The sequence below is a fragment of the Anarrhichthys ocellatus genome, unplaced genomic scaffold (assembly GCF_004355925.1).
Source record: "Anarrhichthys ocellatus isolate YVR2014 unplaced genomic scaffold, GSC_Weel_1.0 scaffold45, whole genome shotgun sequence".
Classification (NCBI taxonomy): Eukaryota; Metazoa; Chordata; class Actinopteri; order Perciformes; family Anarhichadidae; genus Anarrhichthys; species Anarrhichthys ocellatus.
In genome coordinates, this window is record NW_022280075.1 from 2,364,946 (window position 1) to 2,385,923 (window position 20,978).

General features: G+C 40.4%; 1 protein-coding gene across 4 annotated transcripts in view; it reads right to left on the reverse strand.

Annotated features, from left to right (window-relative positions):
* Positions 1-20,978, reverse strand: part of cadm1a (cell adhesion molecule 1a) — a 380,582-nt gene that overhangs the window by 99,397 nt on the left and 260,207 nt on the right. For all 4 annotated transcript variants that reach the window (XM_031868998.1, XM_031868997.1, XM_031868996.1 and 1 more), the window contains exon 2: positions 7,386-7,403. In XM_031868998.1, coding sequence (XP_031724858.1) covers positions 7,386-7,403 — 18 coding nt within the window. The remainder of the gene's footprint in view (positions 1-7,385; positions 7,404-20,978) is intronic.

Consider the following 20,978-nt stretch of genomic DNA (forward strand, 5'->3'; position numbering starts at 1 on the left):
ATATATATATACATATACATATATATATACATATACATATATATATACATATACATACATATATATACACTGTATATATAAAAATGTACTTAACTGGTAAACTTTCAGCTCATCTAGCCCCCTTATGCCGTGCATGCTTCATGGCTCTGACCATACATCAATAAATATTCAACTTTTAACCAGGATAAATGTAAACTCTATAATACACTTCTAGTACCACTACAGACTTGCAAAATATGAACTTTAAAAAATGACATTTGGCAGTCTCAGGAGACAATGTTAATGATGGAGGGAAGAATGTCAGTGGGCGTGCTGCTCGTTGAAAACATGCCCTCTTGAAACACTTATCTAGACGCTGTTATGCCTGTTGACTAAAATAAGTGCACCGCCAGCTGTAACTGCATTTACAGAGGTTTTCCAAATTCATCGGCTATCATAAGACTTTTGATACGCAAATCAAAGGAACTGTGGTATTCACAATCCAACATGTGGATAAACATCTGCAACAGAATAGGCTGTGGGCTATTATTTATTAAAGGTCCACTTAGGAATAAACAATAAAGCCAGAGGTCTTGAACAGTGCCATCAAAATCTACCAACATGTGAGCTAAAAGAGGCGTAAAAGTACCGTAGAGCTGCAAATATCTGTGATAATTATTTGCAGGGTCAGCACAATGATGGCCCCCATTCACATTAAATGTAAATAATAATTGTATTCATGTCCATTTGAAGCAATGGTGATTCAGCAGCTCTAAAAAGCTGCAGTTTAAGACACATCGGGATGAAGTCTGTTGGGTTTTCTGATTTTGTCCATAGTTCCTGGCAGGCAGCTGTGAGAAACAGCCAATACTCCATCAATAAAGGTTTGTTTCGCTTTCTATGTAGTCAACCCGTTCTCACTCCCAACTCGTAAAATACCGCCACTTTGGTCAGTGCCCCTCGGTGTCTGATACTGACGCACGGAGGCGCCCTTCAGTGTCTTTATGTGACACACTCGGCTTTCAACTGACTGTGAACCCATCTGTGTCATTAGTAGATGCTCAGAGCAACTGACGTAGTATCAGCTAGTAGTCAGTCGTTAGTCAAGAAAATGTCAAGAACTGATCTTGTCCTAACCCTAACCCTGTGAAGACAGAAGTTTATCTCGAAGAGACACTATGCAAGTGATGAACGTATCCTGACACGTCCACTGACGAAGCCTCGGTATTTGATAAGTTAAGTGAGAATGTGTTGGTACAGTACATTTACTTCATCTTGTTTTTCTCTTGGGGCCTTCTTTGCTCTAGTTCCACTTCTCCTGGAAACACAGTGGCCATAATGCTCCCATTCTGCTACAGGCATCTCACATATACATATGAACACTTTTTAATTCACAGGTAACAGGTCACAGGTTTTTGGAGTTAGGTGCCGAAAAACACTACACAAGTCAGTGGTAGAATACTGTGCAAATGTCAGGAATATTATCAGCTTTTAATTACAGTGTGCTGTAGTGAACACATTCAGCCTGTTTCTATTGCTGGTGAACTTTGGCTTCTTTTGGAAACAGGTAGGAACATTCTAATCGATCAACTTACTTAAGATAACAAAGTTCTTAGGACACTCTTGTCAGACAGAGATGACTTCATATGAAAGACTGCTGCACTCTGATTGGCTGGTGGATACCGGCGAAGTGAAGGCTGCACACAGTCGTTTATTATTTCCTGACGATTTAATTGGGACAAATAATTTCATCATTATCAAAATGACTGCGTGCGACCCTCTAAATTGAGAAATTACATATTATTACGTTTGCTAATCAAAGAATGAATATTTAATACTACCCCATACTGTATGTATCAAGCTTGATGTTAAATTATCCAAAACTATGACTAACAACCCCTATAAACCTGATTTAATTCAAGCATAATTAATCATCTTCCTTTTACACTCGACACGAGCATCGCCTCAGACGGCCTTGAGGAGAAATCTGTACACTTTCTCTTATTTACTTCCTCTCTTTAGAAGCATTAGTGCAGTGCCCGGGGCCCAATGCTTGGCCTGTGGTGTTGCTGCTTGCAGCTTTCATAAGAACCGTTCATACAAAGAACTTCACTGTCAACACTGCACTTCGTTGGGTCCCGAGCAACACGCCATAACATAATTGCGTAACACACTGAAGTCACAGCTACTCACGGAAATGTAAACATCCAATCATTATACCTTGTCTGCATTACTTGGGAAGCATTGAGAGATGGATTAACAGACGGATGTTGGTTTTGGTCTTTTTATGGAATTTGTTGACACTGAGAAAAGCCTTATTTATATAAATGAATAAATACAAATCTGCATTTAAACACTTGCCCTTTTGCACTCTCATAATGTCCTCCAACTTTTTCTTTATAGTTCAGCAGACCTGTAAAGTGTAATTACAATCGTATTATTTTATAGCATGCAGCCTCATCTTCTAGATTTGTATTGATTGTAGAATCTATTGGAGCCTTTGATTGACACATTTTTTGCATCGCTAAATTAGAAACTGGCAAACAGTAAAATATTGACCCCGACCAGTTGTAGTAGTGAAAATCACGTAGCACTTTATTATTATTTATTTATCTATTTCATTACTGGAGAGCTTCAATAAGATTTAAAAAAAAAAAAATCTGTCATTACCTGCATAAATCTACGAGTGAGCAGGAGTCAAAACAAGGTCTCGCTAATAAACGAGCTGCATCCTCAGCTCACGGTGTGGCTCTAAGTGACACGTGTATTGACAAATGTAGATTGCAATGCATTGGACTGGGGACTATTGACATTGCAATAGCAAAGACACATCCTGCGGTTGGCAAATTTTCTTGGTGCAGTGAGAGATGACCTTGCTGAATACATATTCGGAGGAAAGGCTGATAGAGCTTCAGTAGCCTGGGAAATTTAACCTGTGTTATAAAAGAAAAGCATACAGGATGACAAGCAAACACTGTATCCGTGTGATTGATTTAGTCATTAATCTGAGCTGTACTCTGTGTGCGTTTGCTTGTGTGTATGTGTGTGTGTTTGTGTGTGCTTGCGCCTCTCTCTGTGCACACATGGATAAGACTCCTTGTGTTTAACTGCTGCGTCCCTCAGCCAACCTCCATCCTCTCACGTCTTCCATTCTATTGATTGGCATACACAGCAAGCACACAAGTCACACAAGGAGAGAAGTCTTGTCTGTTATGGCAGGTCAACTAAGGAAGCACTGTGACCTTTGACTTAGATACGTATATTTAGGTAGCTCTCCATTTTTTTTTCCTTCCAAGTATGGTCCATTTTTGGAACTGGTTTACTCAAGTGATGTTATGAGCTTGCACATGAGCTGAATTCTCACGATGTCACGAGATCACACATCGCACCAAAATCCATTGTGTCAGGCTTCAAGTAATACGTATGTGTCAGCCAGTGACTAATCAGCATCCTGTGAGGCGCTAATGCCACCTACGGGCGTGGCCTAGGTGTGTGCGAAACAACAAAATGTGGCAAATGGGTGTTCAAAACAACAAATGGCGGCTTCTAAGATGTAGATGCTGCGATAGCATCAGTTATACCAGAACTGGAGAGGATTTCTTCAATGAAAGAAGAGCGAAAGACTGAAAGGCACTGAAGGCTTTTCTGGATGGAAAAGATCTTTTTCACTCTTCTCCCGACTGCTTCGAAAAGAGTTCGATTGACAGATGGTTCATCCGATCACCTGCCATGTAGTTTTTGAAAGCTCCTGCCCTTTTTCCCAAATAGTTTCCAATCACTACTTTTCAGATGGTTGTGTAACAATCCATCCGGCAGGTAGGGTTAGTGTAAAGGACATAACCTGTTTCTAAATCTGGCTAATAGATATATTTAATGCTCAGGTGATCCTACTGCTACTATTACTGCCCCCACTATAATAATAATACTAATAATAATAATAATAATAATCATAATCATCCATCACCATCCTGTTTTTCTGCAACTAGAATTAACAAGAGATGGTGATTCTAAATACAACCAAATGCTTAATCGGACAATTTTATGCATCTAAAATACAACAATTGACTTTCATGAAGTGTAAACACACAGTGAAATGTTTTAAAGTTCTAAGATGAAAGCATTTGCTTCACTTCTCAGAACTGAAGTTTGCCGAGTGCCATCTGGTTCTATAATATTCGAGAGAAGGCAGACATCTGTACAGCCGGCATCTCCAACACAAGGCAACCCACACCAAAACAATCAAGACTGATAAATAGTTGAACAGGTCGGAGGGAAGTATGGGTTTTTGATTTTGAGGTAAACTTTAACAGTTTTGGACCTTGTTTCTAGAGAATGATCAGCTGATCAGTCTAGTTTCCATGTGTTGACTCGATTGCTTGAAGATGATTTACCAATTATCATACACAAAATGAACAGCTGAAGGAACCTATAGGACTCGTTTGTGGAGCCTGTAGTATTCACAGTTTATGTAAAATTACATTAAATCACACTTGTGAAAAAAGTGACAATACAGTGACAATATAAAGGGTGAATCTGAATAAATGAGTGGGGATACAAAGTGAATGTAGATGCTTACACACAGGTCACAAGGGCTCACTGAACGGGCATGAGAATTATGAGAATATTAATTGTGAAAAACACAATTATTTTACTCTCATCACACGTGAGATGCAAGTCTGACTTTGGCTTCACATTCATAAAGTACCTTGGAAATGTTGCGTTTTTATCTTTGAGTTTTGTCTCAATTGATCTCTATCGAGTTGTTTATTACTTTCTATTTCAGTTTTATTTATTGTACACTTAGAGAACACACAAATAGGACTTCTATTCTAAAGTGAAAATAAATGAAAATTATTCAAAAGCTAATAATACTTGTTTGATAAGAAGCCGTCTGGGACTTTTATTAAGTTCTTTAAATCCCCCTTTACAAATGTTACGTGTAGAATTTTGCTAAGTAACTCCGCCGACAAACAACTGTAAACATCAACATCTGTGTGACTGAACTAAAAGGGGCATCAATAATAAATCCATGTTTTCAAATGTTAATGTTGATTGCGAACATATTGTGTTTAAAACCTTTTGAAATGGTTATGCTGCCAATAGTGTGACATTCACAACACTTTGAAGTACTGCAATCATTGGAAAATAGTTCAAAAGGGTAAGAGAGCCATATTTGGCAGCTTACATACTCATTTGGCACATCTACAGTTTCAGTCCAACGCAATGGAATGCAATAGAAAGACACATCCAAGACAAACCTGAACACCGAGAAGACTTATTCGAGTGCATCAATTTGAACGAGTGAAATATTTTTTTAGTCTTGACATTTTTAGAAAAGATAACATTGGAAAGATGAAACAATATGTTTCCAAGTATTTCACTGCAGAGGATGAAACGCGTGCACTGATTCGGTTTTCACATTGAAGTCAAACGAGATGATGATTGTCATTGGCAGCGCATGTTGGTGTGAGTTTCTGTTGCTGCTTTGTTGGCAATCGGCTGCAGAGCTCACCACTGCCTGTCGGCAGCAGCATAGGTTTGTGACCGAAGGCCGGCCTGTGAGAAGGACTGGGCTCCGTCCAATCCGCCTCAGGGGAGGATGTCCTACTGTTCAATTCTAATTCATGTACATATAAATAACTGTCCCTGGCCCTGCTAATTGGATTAAAAGGCTTGGTAGACGGGAGACAGGGGAGAAGGGAAGTGAAGGCGGCAAGACTTGATTTACAGCATACAATTATCTTCTTGTGAGGGCAGCTACGGAAGCAAATTATGACTAGGGAAATAATGTTTGTTTTTATGATTAATTGTTAATTTTTATCATTCAAAACGTAATCTACCGTAAATTCTCAAAACACAGCAATGGTTTATATTTACCTCAACTGCAGAAAGGAGCAGGCCTTCATGTGGAACAGGCTTGTATTAGAGACAGGGCTTCATTACTCATTTTCACAGTTTTATATTTGATCATATTAGATCTTAGATGTCTTCCTGTTTCCCAAATTGCTCCTTTTAATGCGTTGTTACTCACAACGCTGTCTCCTACAATATTGCGTTACCATACACCTAGTCTGCATTCTCGTATATGTTACAAGGGGAATGTATTTTCTCCCAGATTATGCTCACAGTTTTAAACAAATTGTTAAAATTGTAAATTGAAACAAAACAATAATGCAACAAAGTTTCGGCAACACAATTACCTTAGTGACACCTGATGTTTAGGCTTAAAATAAGTTTTTTTTGTTATTTTTTTGAAGTTACAGATGTAGATTAAAATAAGGTAGCTTTAATCTTTGGTTGCATGCCAGACACGAATAGCAGCCTGCTTGGTGCAAGTCCTGTGTTTGTTTGACTTGGGCTTCCGTGGACTGACGAGAATGGTGTTTGTGATACGTCTAAAACAAACATAATCTGGTGAAAATATCATTCTCTAAAAAAGTATTGGGACGTATGGGAACATATTGTTTTGGAGACCAGGGTGTTACTCACTGGTCAATTTCAATTGCTTCCAATATTTGTTCTGTTCATCAAACCAATACATACCAATACCAAACATATGCATGACGTTTTGAGTTTAACTGAAGTAAAAAGCACTGAAATGAATTAGTTTATAAAAACAGCATTTATAATTTAGAATTACACATTAAATTTTAAACTGGTCATTTTTAAATCAATGAACATTTGCTGCTTTGTGTCTATGCAGTACATGCAGTGATTCATGTGGACAGAGGAGCTGAGAGGGACGTTTGGATGTGTTTTTTGTTAATAAAGCTACTGATGGCAAGAGACAAAAGAGGTACATACTCTTATATTGCAATTCTATAACATCTCTTAGAATGTGTGGTTCAAAGATATTTCTCTCAGGACAGGACAATGTCAACATGTATAAGTGCATTGACACTGTGAGCAAACACAATGAACAGATTGCTGCAAGTCCAAACAAACAGAGCAGAATGTCAACAGAAACTTGATCATTGGCTGTCGACAGCCAAAATTTAGCTAAAGCTACCAAAAAGGACTTATGTTAAAAATGAATAAGGTTGATCAAAAACGTTTAAATCTTGATTCAAAAGGCAACATCCATCTCAGGAATGAAACCTGCAAGATAATGAGTAATGAATAGCTAATCAACATGACACAGCAATGACAAGCAACACAAAAGCAGATACATACTACAATTGGTCAAAAAAAGTATATACACAAAATATTTGTGGAAAAAATGCGAGAGAGGCTGATGGAAATCTAAATGTGTGAGAGAATGAGAGAAACGGAAAATGGAAGGTTGTGGATTGGTCGTACGCAATACACCAGCGCTAGATGCGGAGAGGAAGAATGTTTTAAAAATAGACAGAACATGGTGAGAGGATGTGGCGAGGGAAAGGATAGAAGAAGTGATTTAGGCTTACCTGGGTCCTGGGCAGCTCCTGTGTTGGAAGAGAAGGACAGATGGGGAAGGGTAGAAGGGAGGGGGGGGGGGGAACAGAAAGGGAGGTTAGCATTCGAAGCCCCATCTAAATTGAATTGCCTGACATTTGCCATTGAGTCAAGGTTCATGGTCAGATAAGAAGCAAAGAAAAGTCATTCATGCTGTTTCCCTCTGCAAAAGGAAAATCATTATAACACCACAAGTGAGTTGAGAAACGGACAGTTTTTGAAGTTCAAGTGTCAGGTTTTAACTCCAAAGGCACATTCATTTACAAATGGGCTTTGAACCATCTGTTTTTTATTAGGTAATACCAAAATGTTGCGGATTACAACTCCTGTGAAGATGTCATCTTGTGCTAGTATCTATATTTGGCTCCATGCCACACATCTACTGAATTAGCATCGTGATACACCAAGACTCTCAACTGTATAGCACACATTAACGACATTAACATTGCCATTGTCTTTCAAGCATCGGCGGAATGAAAGAGGAAAGGAGTCAGCTCAAGTTAGTAAATGTGTGGGAAGTGACACCATAGGCAACAGCGAGAGGTTGCCACGCAACCAGCAGGAAGCCACTGCTCCGAGCCAAGAGACGGCCGAGCACATGAACCCCCATACGAGCGCAACTTTCTGCCTTTATAAATGGGTTTTTGTATGGGATAAACAAAATAGATAAAAGATGTTAACCAGTGAGCTTTAGCGGCGCTCGTACTGTAGGTGGAATTAATTTTTATTTCTTGCTTCCAGTCTTCATTCTGAGCAAGCTGCTGACTGCAGACTTCAGATTAAGTGACAGAATTGGCAGTGTTATCAATCTTCTCATCTAACATCATAGAAATCACACCAAAGCACACACTTAAATAAATAAGTGGCTAAAACAGGCTCAACTGGGGCATGTGTATGAAATCCGACATACCCTCAGTATACAATCTGGCATCCGTTTAGGCCCCCATCGTTGACGAATATTTTTCAGCCAAGTGAGCATGGATTCCAGCTACGAGGCAGCTTTTGATTAGAAAACCTATTTCCTCTTCAACTTTTGCCAAATTTCAATCATGGTGATGTTCTAATTACCATTATCCAAAGCAAGACAGAGAGGCAGGGGGTTTGAGTGGGTGTGTGTAAGTGGGTGTGTGTGGGGGGGGGGGGGACGAGGAGTGAAAGGGAGGTAGTCTTTGCATGTAAGCTGTGAAAATCGGAGGAAAATGCAGCATGAAGATCAAGCTCCTTTACATCCCGTTACACAGCAATGATGAGGATGTGTCCTGTTGAATTGTTCCTTATTTGCTTGGACACGTATCTCTGCAAGCTTAAAGCTCGGGTCCGGTAACATTGGGGAAACCAACAAGAGCAAGCTAGTTATTGAAAATTCACCAACTGAAAAACAGCACTAGTTTCAAAAGTCGCTAAAATCTGCCAAGCCAGCAAGACTGATAGCCCATCCCTTCAGGCCTTTTACACATATATATATTTATATATACTGTATATATATATAAAATATTAAAAAACATAGAAAACCAAAAAGAATAAGGTTGATGGAGTTTGGCAGCCTTCGATCGTACCTGAAAGGCTTTTACCAAAGCTATAAACTGGAGTGCTCATCTGAAGACTAAAGAGTAAGTCATAAAGTCTCCAGGATAGCATCAGTTGTCTCCTGTTTAAGCATTCAGCCGTAGCACACGGGAAGCAGTGCAACAAAGTGCCTCAGAGAGCCACACAGTCAACCCAGACCACCCGCGAGTTCAGGTTCATGCAGTGTGATGTGGAGAGGGGGGTTTGCTTTGGGGAGATTACACAGCAACAGATGAGCCATGGAGCAGCTCTCCCCATGTTAAGTAAATGGAGAGCGGGTGAAGAATAACTGCACGGTCGCTTTGCCCCTTATGGGTCTTGTGGGATCCTTCGCTATTCCACCCCGACCTACAACCTCCAGAGGTGAGGTTAAATGACAAGAACTGCAGAGATGCATTAAACATGAGTCATTTGGACAGAGAGCTAGACGTTGGACCACTCCAGAGATGATAGGGACATTAACCAGGGTTTCACCAGGGCCTGAGCTGCATATAATGAAGGCCTCCACTATCTCACGATGTCTCTCTCTCTACATTCGACTCACAGCCAGGGAGCTGAGCAGTTCGAGATGAACTGGCTCCCGATTTTCTGCCTCTTCTTTCTCTTCATCTGTGCTCATTCACAAGCCTGACAACTTATTATAGTCTCTTTGTTGTGAAATCAACTCGTTAAGCCGTTGTCAAGCACAACACCAGCAGCAGCCAAGAACAAAAATGTAAGTGAGTTAGAGTTAAAAATCCTCATCTTCAGCAAAAATTAAACAAGAAAGATCTTTTTTAAAAAGAAAACCAAAGTACAAAAGATATATAAATAAATGTATTGTATAATGAATCACTAAACCTATGTTTTTTTTAATAAATGCAAAAATAAATAATGAAAATGTCATAGCACTACTAGTGCATCTAAATACATTGATATGCTGCAATGGACATGACCTTTACCCCTTATGAATTTAAAACAATGTTGCATTTGATTTGGTCCCTCTACTGAAAGACTTTTTGCATTTGTACAGTATAATAATAAAACCAAAGATACACGTTCTTTTTAAAAGAATGAGCCAACCTCACATAGTAACAACAACAAAAACAAAAAAAACTCCCAAGTGTTATAAGAGTGGTATATAAAAAATAAAAGAACGGACATAACATCCCTGCTTTCATCTGTATTCATCAGGAGAGGGAGGCCTGGACACTCTCTTCTCCGCTATATAGAAACACAATAATAACAATGGCTTCCTTCGACACAACACAACACGCTTCCAAGCGCGTCATCTTCAAACGTAGCTCTTGGTTAATGGCTTGGAACACACATTCAATGTCTATCAAAGAAGGACGTTGCTGGGATGGATGCACATGCTGACAACTTCCCCATGCTCGCTCCACGGTCACACAAACACGCGCTCTGTCTTCTGTACACTCCCAGCATACACACACACACACACACACACACACACACACACACACACACACACACAGAGAGAGAAAGAAGCCTGCCTTTAGTCAGTTTAAGTATAGCAAGCAATAATGTGTTGATTAAATCTGTGATCAGTAGCCTAAGGGGCATGAAATTGGACATGATGAGTGTGGCACATTAAAAACTAATTATCAATAGCACCAATCCTATTGTCTTTCTTTTAAACCAGTCATGGCAGTAAATCAAGTGTGGAGAAGGGAACACAATGTGCTCTATCACAATGAGCTCTGGGGTTACAACCATACCTGGATTCTGGCTGCATCAAAGCTTTTTGATAAAATATGAATCTATTATTTACCGCCTGTAGCACTTCCTTATTGTATCGCAAACTCGAGGCGTTTACAAAATATGCTGCCAGACGGGAATAAAGCTGAATTTACTTGTAATACTTCACAATTTCAAAGGCAAAATGGAAGAAAAAACAAAAAACATTATCTTATTTGCCTTCTCCAAAACACTGTTGTAAGACCGTGACTGAACGTGTTGCTCTTTTCTTTGAATGAATATGGCCTTGTAATCTCCTCATGCCTGCATGAGCAATTAGAAAAGTACACTATCAATCTACCTTCCCGTCATTCTGTCTGACTCTCTGGGATTTTAGAGATTCAATTCAACTTTGGAAATATGAGCAAAGCACAAAGTCTGGAGACAAAGTATGCGGAGGAGGACTTCAGGACTTTTTGCATATAGCCTCTTCTTAAGGATGCTTTGAACATGGCACCAGCTGTGGTTGCTTAGATGAAACCACAAAGCCGCTACATTTCATCACCAACAATGTGCCGTGGGACAGCATCTGCACTCGTCTTTTCACACCAAAAGGATTTGCTTCTGTGAAGCAGCTGTCATTTGATGTAATCTATGAGGTATAAACCTTGCCTATTTTCCTTCTCTCCTTCCTACTTGGATGTTGCTCACCCATCCACTCTCCCTTTACCTCCGGCTGTCTCTGAGACCCGGTGATTAGAGAGCTGGTAGCTGTCCTGCTCATAAGGCCGGGAACCCTACCTCCACCACCAATGGTTGTGTCTTCGGATTACAGGGAGCACGAGTCTCCAAAACCCCCAATCCTCACCCCTCCAATGAGCAAAGGTAATATAGCTCAGCGTATAACAGTGTGACATTATGCATCGGGGCACTTTATACGAGTGGAATTCTACATTCTGGAGTGTGTGTTTACAGTACCATCTGGTAGATTGTGTACACTTATCACTGGCAATGTAGAGGAGAAATGCTGGTGCTCAAATGTGGATGAGCTTCATTTCATGAGAGCCTCTATTGTCTAAATGTCTATCCAGCTGCCATAAAAGGGAAAATGACATAGAACAGGTTATTCACACTGAGAGTAATTTGATATGATTATAACACAGTTGAAAAACTGTTGCTTTCCATCGTTTCCTCCAGCTATGTTAACCCTAGCTTTTCCATGTCAGTGCACCTGGAATTGGATTTCATGGATAAGGGGATTTTTTGTATTTTTCTCATTGTCAACAAACAAATGGTTTCAGTTGAAACCATTACGCTTGGACTGAGTGCTACAGACTGGGGGGAAGATGGGATTTAAATGTTGGTTATGGTCTTTTCAACAGATTTGCTGATACAATTAGAAACACCAAACAGCACCAGCCTTATCCTTGAACATCATCACTAGAAAATGAATGTATTGCTCTGAATTGGAGATTGGAATTGCAAAGATTTGTACTGATGGATTGTATATACATACTATATACTGTATATATGAAAAAAAAGAATAATTCTGAAGAGAAAAGTAGAAAGATCCAGTGATCCCCCAAATATTACCATACCATCTTCATTGATAGAACTGATAAGGAGAGGAAAACTTAATCCCCAATGTGTTCTAGAAGAGAAAATAAAACTTGGCCAGGCTTACCTCTGGGGTCAGGGAAGGTCCAATGCCATTAATTTTAAATGAGAGGAATGGATTTGAGGTAATGGAAACTCAATGGCTCCAGCCAGCATTGGGTCTTGGTGGCGTGAAGACACCAAATGACGGCGTGATAACCTGACCACTCAACTGTACGAAGTGGAAGAAGTCAAGAAACTGATTTGGGTTTTCTGCCACCCACACGATATGAAAGCCTTAAGCGTAATGCATTAGAAATCCATTTGTAGTCGTTCGAGTGTAACATAACTCAAGACTACTCTTTTGGTCAAAATAATACCCATCTAATTTAAGACTCGTCTGATTTTGCTCATCATTCAACGACAACTAGTCAAGCCCTTAAATCAAAAAGAGAGAAAGAGCAACTGCAATTTTGGCAATTATGAATCTTGAACTGTAAAGTTCAGGAGTTTTGGAATGGAGAACATTAAGACCTCTGATACCCGTGGGTCGAAGAAAAGCCATTTTTTTGGTGTTAATAAACTGCTCACATTTATGTGCTTGGACAAGGTGTGACAGAGTAGTCCCAAACATCACATTATTGTTGTAGTGTGGACTTCATAAATGCTACTGTCACTGTCCACTCTGTGAAAAAATAAATGTTCTGCTCTCTCTATTATTATGTGGCATAAAATATAACAATAGAACAGTAATGGCTGTTTTCCCTTCACATGTAGCTTGCTCACACCCTGCAAACTGTGAATGTGAAAAACAAACTGAAAAATATCTTCACAGCGTCACATATTCCCCATATGCCACCATAAGGCAGGCCATTATCTGATACATTTTTGAGGCATTGTTCTGATGTCCAACCAACAAGTTGTAGTTTAACTTTCCATTTTGTAGAAGAGAGGAACAGATTAGGCTTTTTAAAACAAATGCGACCACTACTCTTTATATGAAATGCTATGAAGAGAAGACATTAGGGTGGGTTGGTACTGAATGGTGTGTTTATGTGTTAGGTCATGTATTCTCTGAGAACACAGCAATTGAATTTGCACTGAAATTGCCCTTTGTACATGTCTTTTGTAACTCAGGACAGGAAACTCAAATGTTTTGCATATGTTCTTTATAGCACCAATAATTTAAATAATGAATAAGCTACTAGATAACTTTCAATGTTAAACCTTGGTGACTATAGTTTAAAAGTTCCAGTGAAATGGATGTTAGAGCATATTTAGCTCCTGTTAGGGTTTCAAATGCTTGATGACTCATCCTGCACTCAGGGGCATCAAATCAAATCAAGAGACTTTAGGATGTCTACTTCATTCGAGGGAAACGCTTCAACCAGCTCTTTGTTCTTGCAGTGTGGGCGGTACACGAAGACGAACATCCTGCAGAGTTTTGCCGGCAGGTGAGCGGGGAGCTCTGGCACTAGTGGCATTGAGGGAGGCCGGGCACCGTTCATCTGCGAGTACTACGCAGGAGCTAAGAGGTAGAATCAGTCCTTCTGATCTAACGACGGGTAAGGGAGTTTTGTGTGTGTGTGTGAGGATCCGACAGTCCTCTGTAGCTCTGTATCATGCTAAACTCTTCGCCCCCCACTTCTTAGTGGTCCTATCAAAAGGAAAGTATTTGATTTAAATCCCTCTCGTAACCATACACTGCTCAAATATTCATGTTTCACTGTGAAATATGTCAAAATACAGGAGCTAAAGACGGCTCATGCTTCTGTTTCACTGGGACTTTAAAGTCCATCGATCCGTCCATTATCCCTACCTCTTTATCCTGCTCTAGATCACAAGGAGACGGAGCCCATCCCCAGCATGCATCGCGTGAAAGACGGATGTCGTGTGTTTTGTTGTTGTTATTCACAACGCAGGATGACCGAGATCCGCACTGAGGCAGAAATTGCACGCTGACCCTTTAGAGTCCTTTGGTAATGAGTGTGTAATATATGTTTTTATGTGGGTGGGGGTGGTAATGCAGGAGTTTTCCAGATTGAAATGCCCCACTTTGAGCTATGCAGCTCAGAGGCTATTACACCAGTAGGGCTACTCATTCCCTCCCACCTTGCTTTTGACTTAATTGAATCAGCCAGTCCCCATATCAGATATTCCTTAACGGAATACTGAAACCTATCCACCCTTTTCCTAATACCATTAGGGGAAGCGGGATAGCAAGATGGATGCTTTAATCCTGCTGGTTCAGAGCACACAAAAGGAGAGCGTGCCCTGCAGTAAGACATTAGCCACAACATTCACTGCTGAGCCACAATATTCTTCCGACATGCCCTCTCCCTGCCTGCCTGCAAGCTCCAATAACGAGAGCTCATTTCCTGTGGACAACATTGCATATAAATAACGGAAACAGCAACTCATTGCACTGCTTGTTATAGGGGAAAAGGGGAAAAAAAAACTCTGCAACATGTTACAGTTGGCAGCAGATTATTTCAATGGTTCTACTACAGTATTTTATCCACATGGGTCCAGTGCGTTTATGCCATCTGTTCATGAACCCGGCAGATATGCAGGAATGCATGTCCAATTTGACACAATGGCGATGCAGATGAATGAGGGTTCAGGCAAACCTCCAGTTGCTGAGCTATTGTTATTTCCCTATCTATTTTCTGCTGTGTCAAACTTCAGCTAAGCTAAGGTGAGGTCCATTATTTCTGGCCAGCTCAGGCACAAACTAATCCTCTTATTTGGGAGGTCAGCGCCGATCATTATACAGAGGGGTGCCATTACAGTGCACACTCCAGTGAGCAGATTTCCCCCTTACATAAATATATGACTCAAGGGACTGCTCTTACTCTCCTCTCTAATTTATCCCTCCTGCTTCTTAGCTCCCGTCCTCCTCTTTTTCTCCTCTCTAAACTTTACCCTCTCTTTTCCACGACCTTCTCAAGCCCCTTCTCGCTTTTTACCTTTTCATTTACTCACTCTCCCACACTTTCAGCACACATCCCTTTTTTCCCACCCTCGTTTGTTTTTGCAGGATGCCCAGAGTGGCGTATAATTGAATCTGCAGAGAATGCATGAGCATGAACAATTAGCTCAGTCACTCAGAATGTGGATATAGCTGTACAGTAGGATAAACAGAATAATAAGGAAAAAAAGATAGAAAAGCAGGAAGATAAGCCTGAACTGTATGGGCACCATAACAAAGGGAAACACACAGCTCACAAAGTACACACAATTTTGTTCCCACCAACCCCTGACAAAGATGGGATACTCCCGTTATGCATTGCTATTACATTGTTCAGCTTGCCAAAAACACTGGCGATCCCAACAACCTTAATGTGTTTTTCACTGGTATGACAAGTGGAGGATTCTATTGTAGGACAATTATTTACATCTGGGAGGGTAACTGTAAAGTACAAATTAAATGGAATTCCATCCACACATTGTTCAGACATTTCAGTCTGCTGATGGCACTAGATGACAAGTCAGATTATAAAATTCATTAGGTTAAATCCGGGAACCAAAAATGTCTGAGCCAAAGAAACTCATTGACTATTTTGAGACGGTTCACTGGAAAAGAAAGAAAAGACAAAAACCTGCTGGCAAAGCGAAATGAAACATTAGTGGATGAACAAAGCTCATAGGAATCTGGGATGGTTGGATATCTGGACCAAATGAACACAAAAAAATACCAACGTCATGCTCACTGTACAAAAAATCCCACCAAAGTCAATAAAATTCATCCACTTCTGGCCATAAACATTTGTATAAAGTTTCCTCCAATCCAATAGATGTTGAGATATTTCAATCTGGAACAAACTGATTGAATGACTGACCATCCAACTGACTGACAATGCCATCCCATGAGTTTCTTTATTTGTATTGTTTCTATGGTTTATTTGCATGATAACAATTTCTTTATCAGCAGAAGTGGTGTCTACATCCCTCAAGTCGCCATCACAGATGGGACCGCAGCCTGGTGTGAAACCACACATTAATAACAGCCCCTTGGTCCTGCTCAGGCTGTTATATAAGTGCAACAAAGCATGACTCTGCTGAATGTATGAATATGAATGGCAAGACAATAAAAGCACCACCTTTCTTCCAGGGGAAGGGAAAGAAGGGAAAAAAGTTTCTCTTCTGTCTAGAAAATATACATCCTGCTCTGTGTGCAGCTGACACCGGCAAAGATGGACCATAAATACTTCATAAATACCAATTACCTCAAGAAGTAGGCATGAAAAAAAATCAGCCATTTCAGCCAATTATGAGGCTTCTCTCTCAAAGGGTGGAGAAAGATGACTTTTCCCTTTCAAGCTTCTCACTGAAAGGAGGAACCTCTATCATGTTGCGGAGCCTAAATAATGTTTCTCTCCACCTTCATGTCAGGGATGAAAGGCCCCAAATGTCCTTTGAGTGAAACCCCTAAAGGACTTAACATGCATCAATAACATTTCCATCCTTGAAGATGTTTGAGGGGGGACTACACATTATCTTCTCGCTGACTTTGAGGCTCTGCTCACATCCTGTGACTTTTATTTACTCCAATCTCAAAGGTCCTTCCTCGCCGTGGCAGAGATGGAGATAGAGGGAAAGAGAAAGAAGAACAAAAGAAAACAGAAGGAGGGAAAGGCAGAGTCAGACAGCACATTGTAGTGTGTGCCGCCTGCTTAAAATAGGACAGCTGCCTCTTGAAGGAGCCATCATTCTTTATAGGGGTAGCCTGTCTTCATTTCCACCCTCGGCAAAGCACACGGGGCTTAACACACTTACGTCTGAGGATTTGCTGCACTTGAAGGTAGCAGCAATTCCCTAGACTGCAGAGGGAGGGAGCAGTGCAAAGCCACCCCGCAAAAAGCCGACCGCTTTAACAAGTTCAGCTGAGGCACTATCCAGAGCTCCTCCTTCTACCGGTGCAAACTTTTGGTCCCGACTAGGTTTCAGCGTCACTTTACAGTATGTCCTAGGTCTGCCATCCTAATTGCAATTGACATTTGTATGCATCTACAAAATAACATGATGAACCTCGGAGAGAGGAAAGTGGATGGCATACAACAACAGTCTTACCAAACATGGGACGTCGCAACCACCATCCCAGAAGAGCCATTATGAATTTTTAAAATTACAGTACAAGTCCTCACAATCTGGACAAAAACTGCTGAAAAAGTAAGAGTCTGTGGTGCATTCCCAGTAGAAAACAGCAGTGGTACAGTAGGCACTGCAATATAACAAAACCAGCACACATTTACCAAAGCTCTGGGAAACGGTCTAAATAAATCATGAAGCTATTTGAGCATATGTCTTGCTTCGCTACTATAAGAAATGAAATACATTCAAGCAAGACGCAACACACTTGGATGCTGAAACCAATGCAGTTCCCAAGAAGTTTTGGTTTTAATCGTATTAGCCACATGTTCTTATAAGTGTCTTGGTAGCGATTTTGAGAATAAAAAATTCTGCTTGACTGAGCGGAATGTGTTTCTCACTCAAGTCATTTTAATTCAGTGGGGACATTTCTATTATATACAGATACAGTCCACCATCGAACCATAAATTATTCATCCAGTGGCCCAACCCTTGTTCAAGCTGTACCTGAGACATAGTATCTTGATAAGAGGGAGTTGGAGCTTCTCCAATGGTGATTCTTTAATTGTCAGCTTTTGCTGGAAGTTGCCTGCCCCATGTAAAAATTAAGCTCATGGCATTTAGCTACAAAGCAGTGATTAAGGAGAAAAGGTTAGCAGATATTGCATCGGCTGGTCCCACTAAATGACACAGGGATTCATCTGCAGCTGAGCAGCACACAATATGTATTATTTGTGTGAGATAATTAAAGAGCTTGAATGTGAGACAGCTCGCTTCCTCCACAGAAGGCAGGCAGGAATGGCGACAATATAATTTCAATTTACCACCAACACAAACAGTGCCCTAACTTGCTTCCACAGAGACCTTAATTTGGCAATTTTAACTCAGACACCTGATCTCTCTGCTTTAAAATGTAGGGATGGTGGTCACTGTGATATCTCTTCAAACCAGACTTATAGAATGGCCAAAAAGAGGACAGTTAAATAGTTAGGTCTTCAGAACCCAATGGCTCTTTGAAGAGAGGATATCAGTATCCCTACTTTGAATGAGGCTGATTAGATCATTGGCATTTTGCCTTGTGGCACCTCCCGGCATTAAGAGCATAGAGTATATAACTTTAAAGCATTACTTAAAAACATTTTTAAGTTTCAGCTACACTCAGTGCCCCTTGGTATAGCAACAGAACAGATAGAAAAAGAACATTTTCACATCTTGTTCTGGCAACATGACTGACTTTCCTTGCATTTTCCAAACTGGCAACCAAATGAAAATGAGGCCAGATAACAATGAGAATGTCAGAGAAAACAATAATAAGACACGGTCCTAACCAACCCTTGAACACCATATTGCGAGGCAAATTACTGTTGAGATTACTGAACTGCCAGATGTGCCTCTCACACTGCAGCATCACAGGGAAGAAAAAAAAGTGTCAGCATATGCTCCACGCTGAGGATAACTTAACTGGTACAGACCTCTGGTAAGAAGATTGAGAGAATTCCCCAGGCATATACGGCCTACTTCGTACAATATGGTGAGGGCATGCTTGGACTGCAATGACGAGCCAACATGATGGTCTGTAATAAATTAATTGGGGATCTATGGTGCAATAACTTGTAGCAGATCAAGGGAGCGGACAGCAAGTATGACTTGATCGGATATGCTTCATCCTTCGACTGTACTTCCCATGATGTTGCAAATATCTGATTTGTCTTAGGCTGTTTGAAATGGCAATAATATTAGACATCTAACTACTCTCTGTCAAAATGGGAGATTTTGCAGTTTTTTGTTGCTTTTTTTTTTCTAAGGCTGAGAGAGCACAAGAAGATTTTGTTCCGTGTAAAGATATCCCAGCTCCATGTTTTCCACAAGACCTGAAAAACAACTGCAAACAGGCACTTGAATGCACAGGGCATTTCAAAGGGAAGGACAAAACACAACACAAGGCCAACTTTTGTTGCTCTGGTCGGATACTAAACAAACTGTCCATTACTGGTAGGTCTATCTTTGACTTTTCTGCTCTCAGTTGTGGGATCAATTTACTTCAGCGCTGCAGCCTGTGTTCTCAATTGTACATGGTCCCTTGGCAAAATTGAATTGTGGATGTCCTCGTTCACCCCAGACTGGATCATCCACAGCCTTATCTGCTTTCGTAAATTACAAGTGATTGTATTGGCGTTCATTTAATTCCTCTTCCTTATCCGAAGCCCGCATTCTGACCCCTGATCTGAAATCTTAGAGCTGGGCCTTTTGATCACCATGAAACATATTCTGTTGGTCAGATACAAGAAGCTTGCTGTAGTCCGGAATGACAGGTCAACTGTCAATACTTAACAAAAAAAAAACAATAAACCACAAAAGATTTCAAACTACAGCCCAATGATTCCTTTGGTGCTGAATCATCAAAGCCGAAAAAAGACAAGCTCACAGACAACCGAACAAATTAATTTCTTTAACGGTTCCTGCAGTTGACTCAGCCTTTACGACAGACATCTGTCTTTTCTTCACGAAGCTCTCACACATTGTTTCTCACTTTCTTTTGTCATCCAAGATAGAGATATGCTCAAACACAAATGGTGTCAGCCCGAATCCACATTGTTGGAACAGATGTTCACACAGACATGAGCTTTGTTGATGGATCTCAGTTTGGAATGTGCTGCAAGTAATGCTAAGATCTTTTTTATTGCATGTATGCAGATGTCTAATTATGAAATATACCATGTTTTTGCTTTTTGATATTGGTTGAGATAACTAGTTGGCTAGTGAAAATGAAGAGATTAGGGTTTTAAAATATAAGCAAGCAGGAAGTGGAGCAATGGTCTTAAGGGCATGGCATGTCATGTTAAAGGGTTTCAAGATATTTGAATGGGTTTTTATGGAGTTTTAATTGGGTAGTAAGAGGTTTTAACAACTTGCTGGGGGAACTGGAGCACATGAGGGAGAGTGAGGGAATGTGCTTTCCAGTCTTATCGTGTTATGTTAGCCTGTCACTCAATTGGGTTTGAGTACTCAGTATGACAAGTGAGAGTTGTTATTTCTGTAAGTCGACTTACAACAAACCTGTACAGCTGTGTCAATCTCATCCCTGCTTGTAGCCATTTTTAGCCATTGGCACATTTGCTCTCACTATTTTTCATGGTTGTGTTGCTATTTCTGTGGCTCTGACTCGCTCAGGCAGAGCACAACACCAGGCATGTTTGAATCACTGAAAATATTTTCTACCATGCTAATGGTAAGCACAAGCGTTGCACAATCAGTATTCTAACAAACTTTGAGTGGCTTCAACCGTCCATTTTTAATTTGCACTATACAACCACTGAAAAAGTTAAGGTATGCTGTCGTCCTGCTCTCTGCTGACAAGGCAGTTGACTGGCTGAGTTTCACCTTTATTTGAAATGAAATGCTAACTTGTTGAGTGTGTAGCTTGAAGTGCTTATGTTGGGCTGTTAGTCAGTATACCTTTTTGAAAAGTCAATTATAATTGTATGTGTGCATCTGGCTCAGTTAATCTGGCTGTGCAGTAATTTATTTTTCGGTCATGCTGATCTACACCGGTCAGAGAGATGTTGACTGTAGGCACTTAGTGTGGAGAAGCCAGAATGAGCAACACTGGCTGTCACAGATGCTGCCAATCGTGG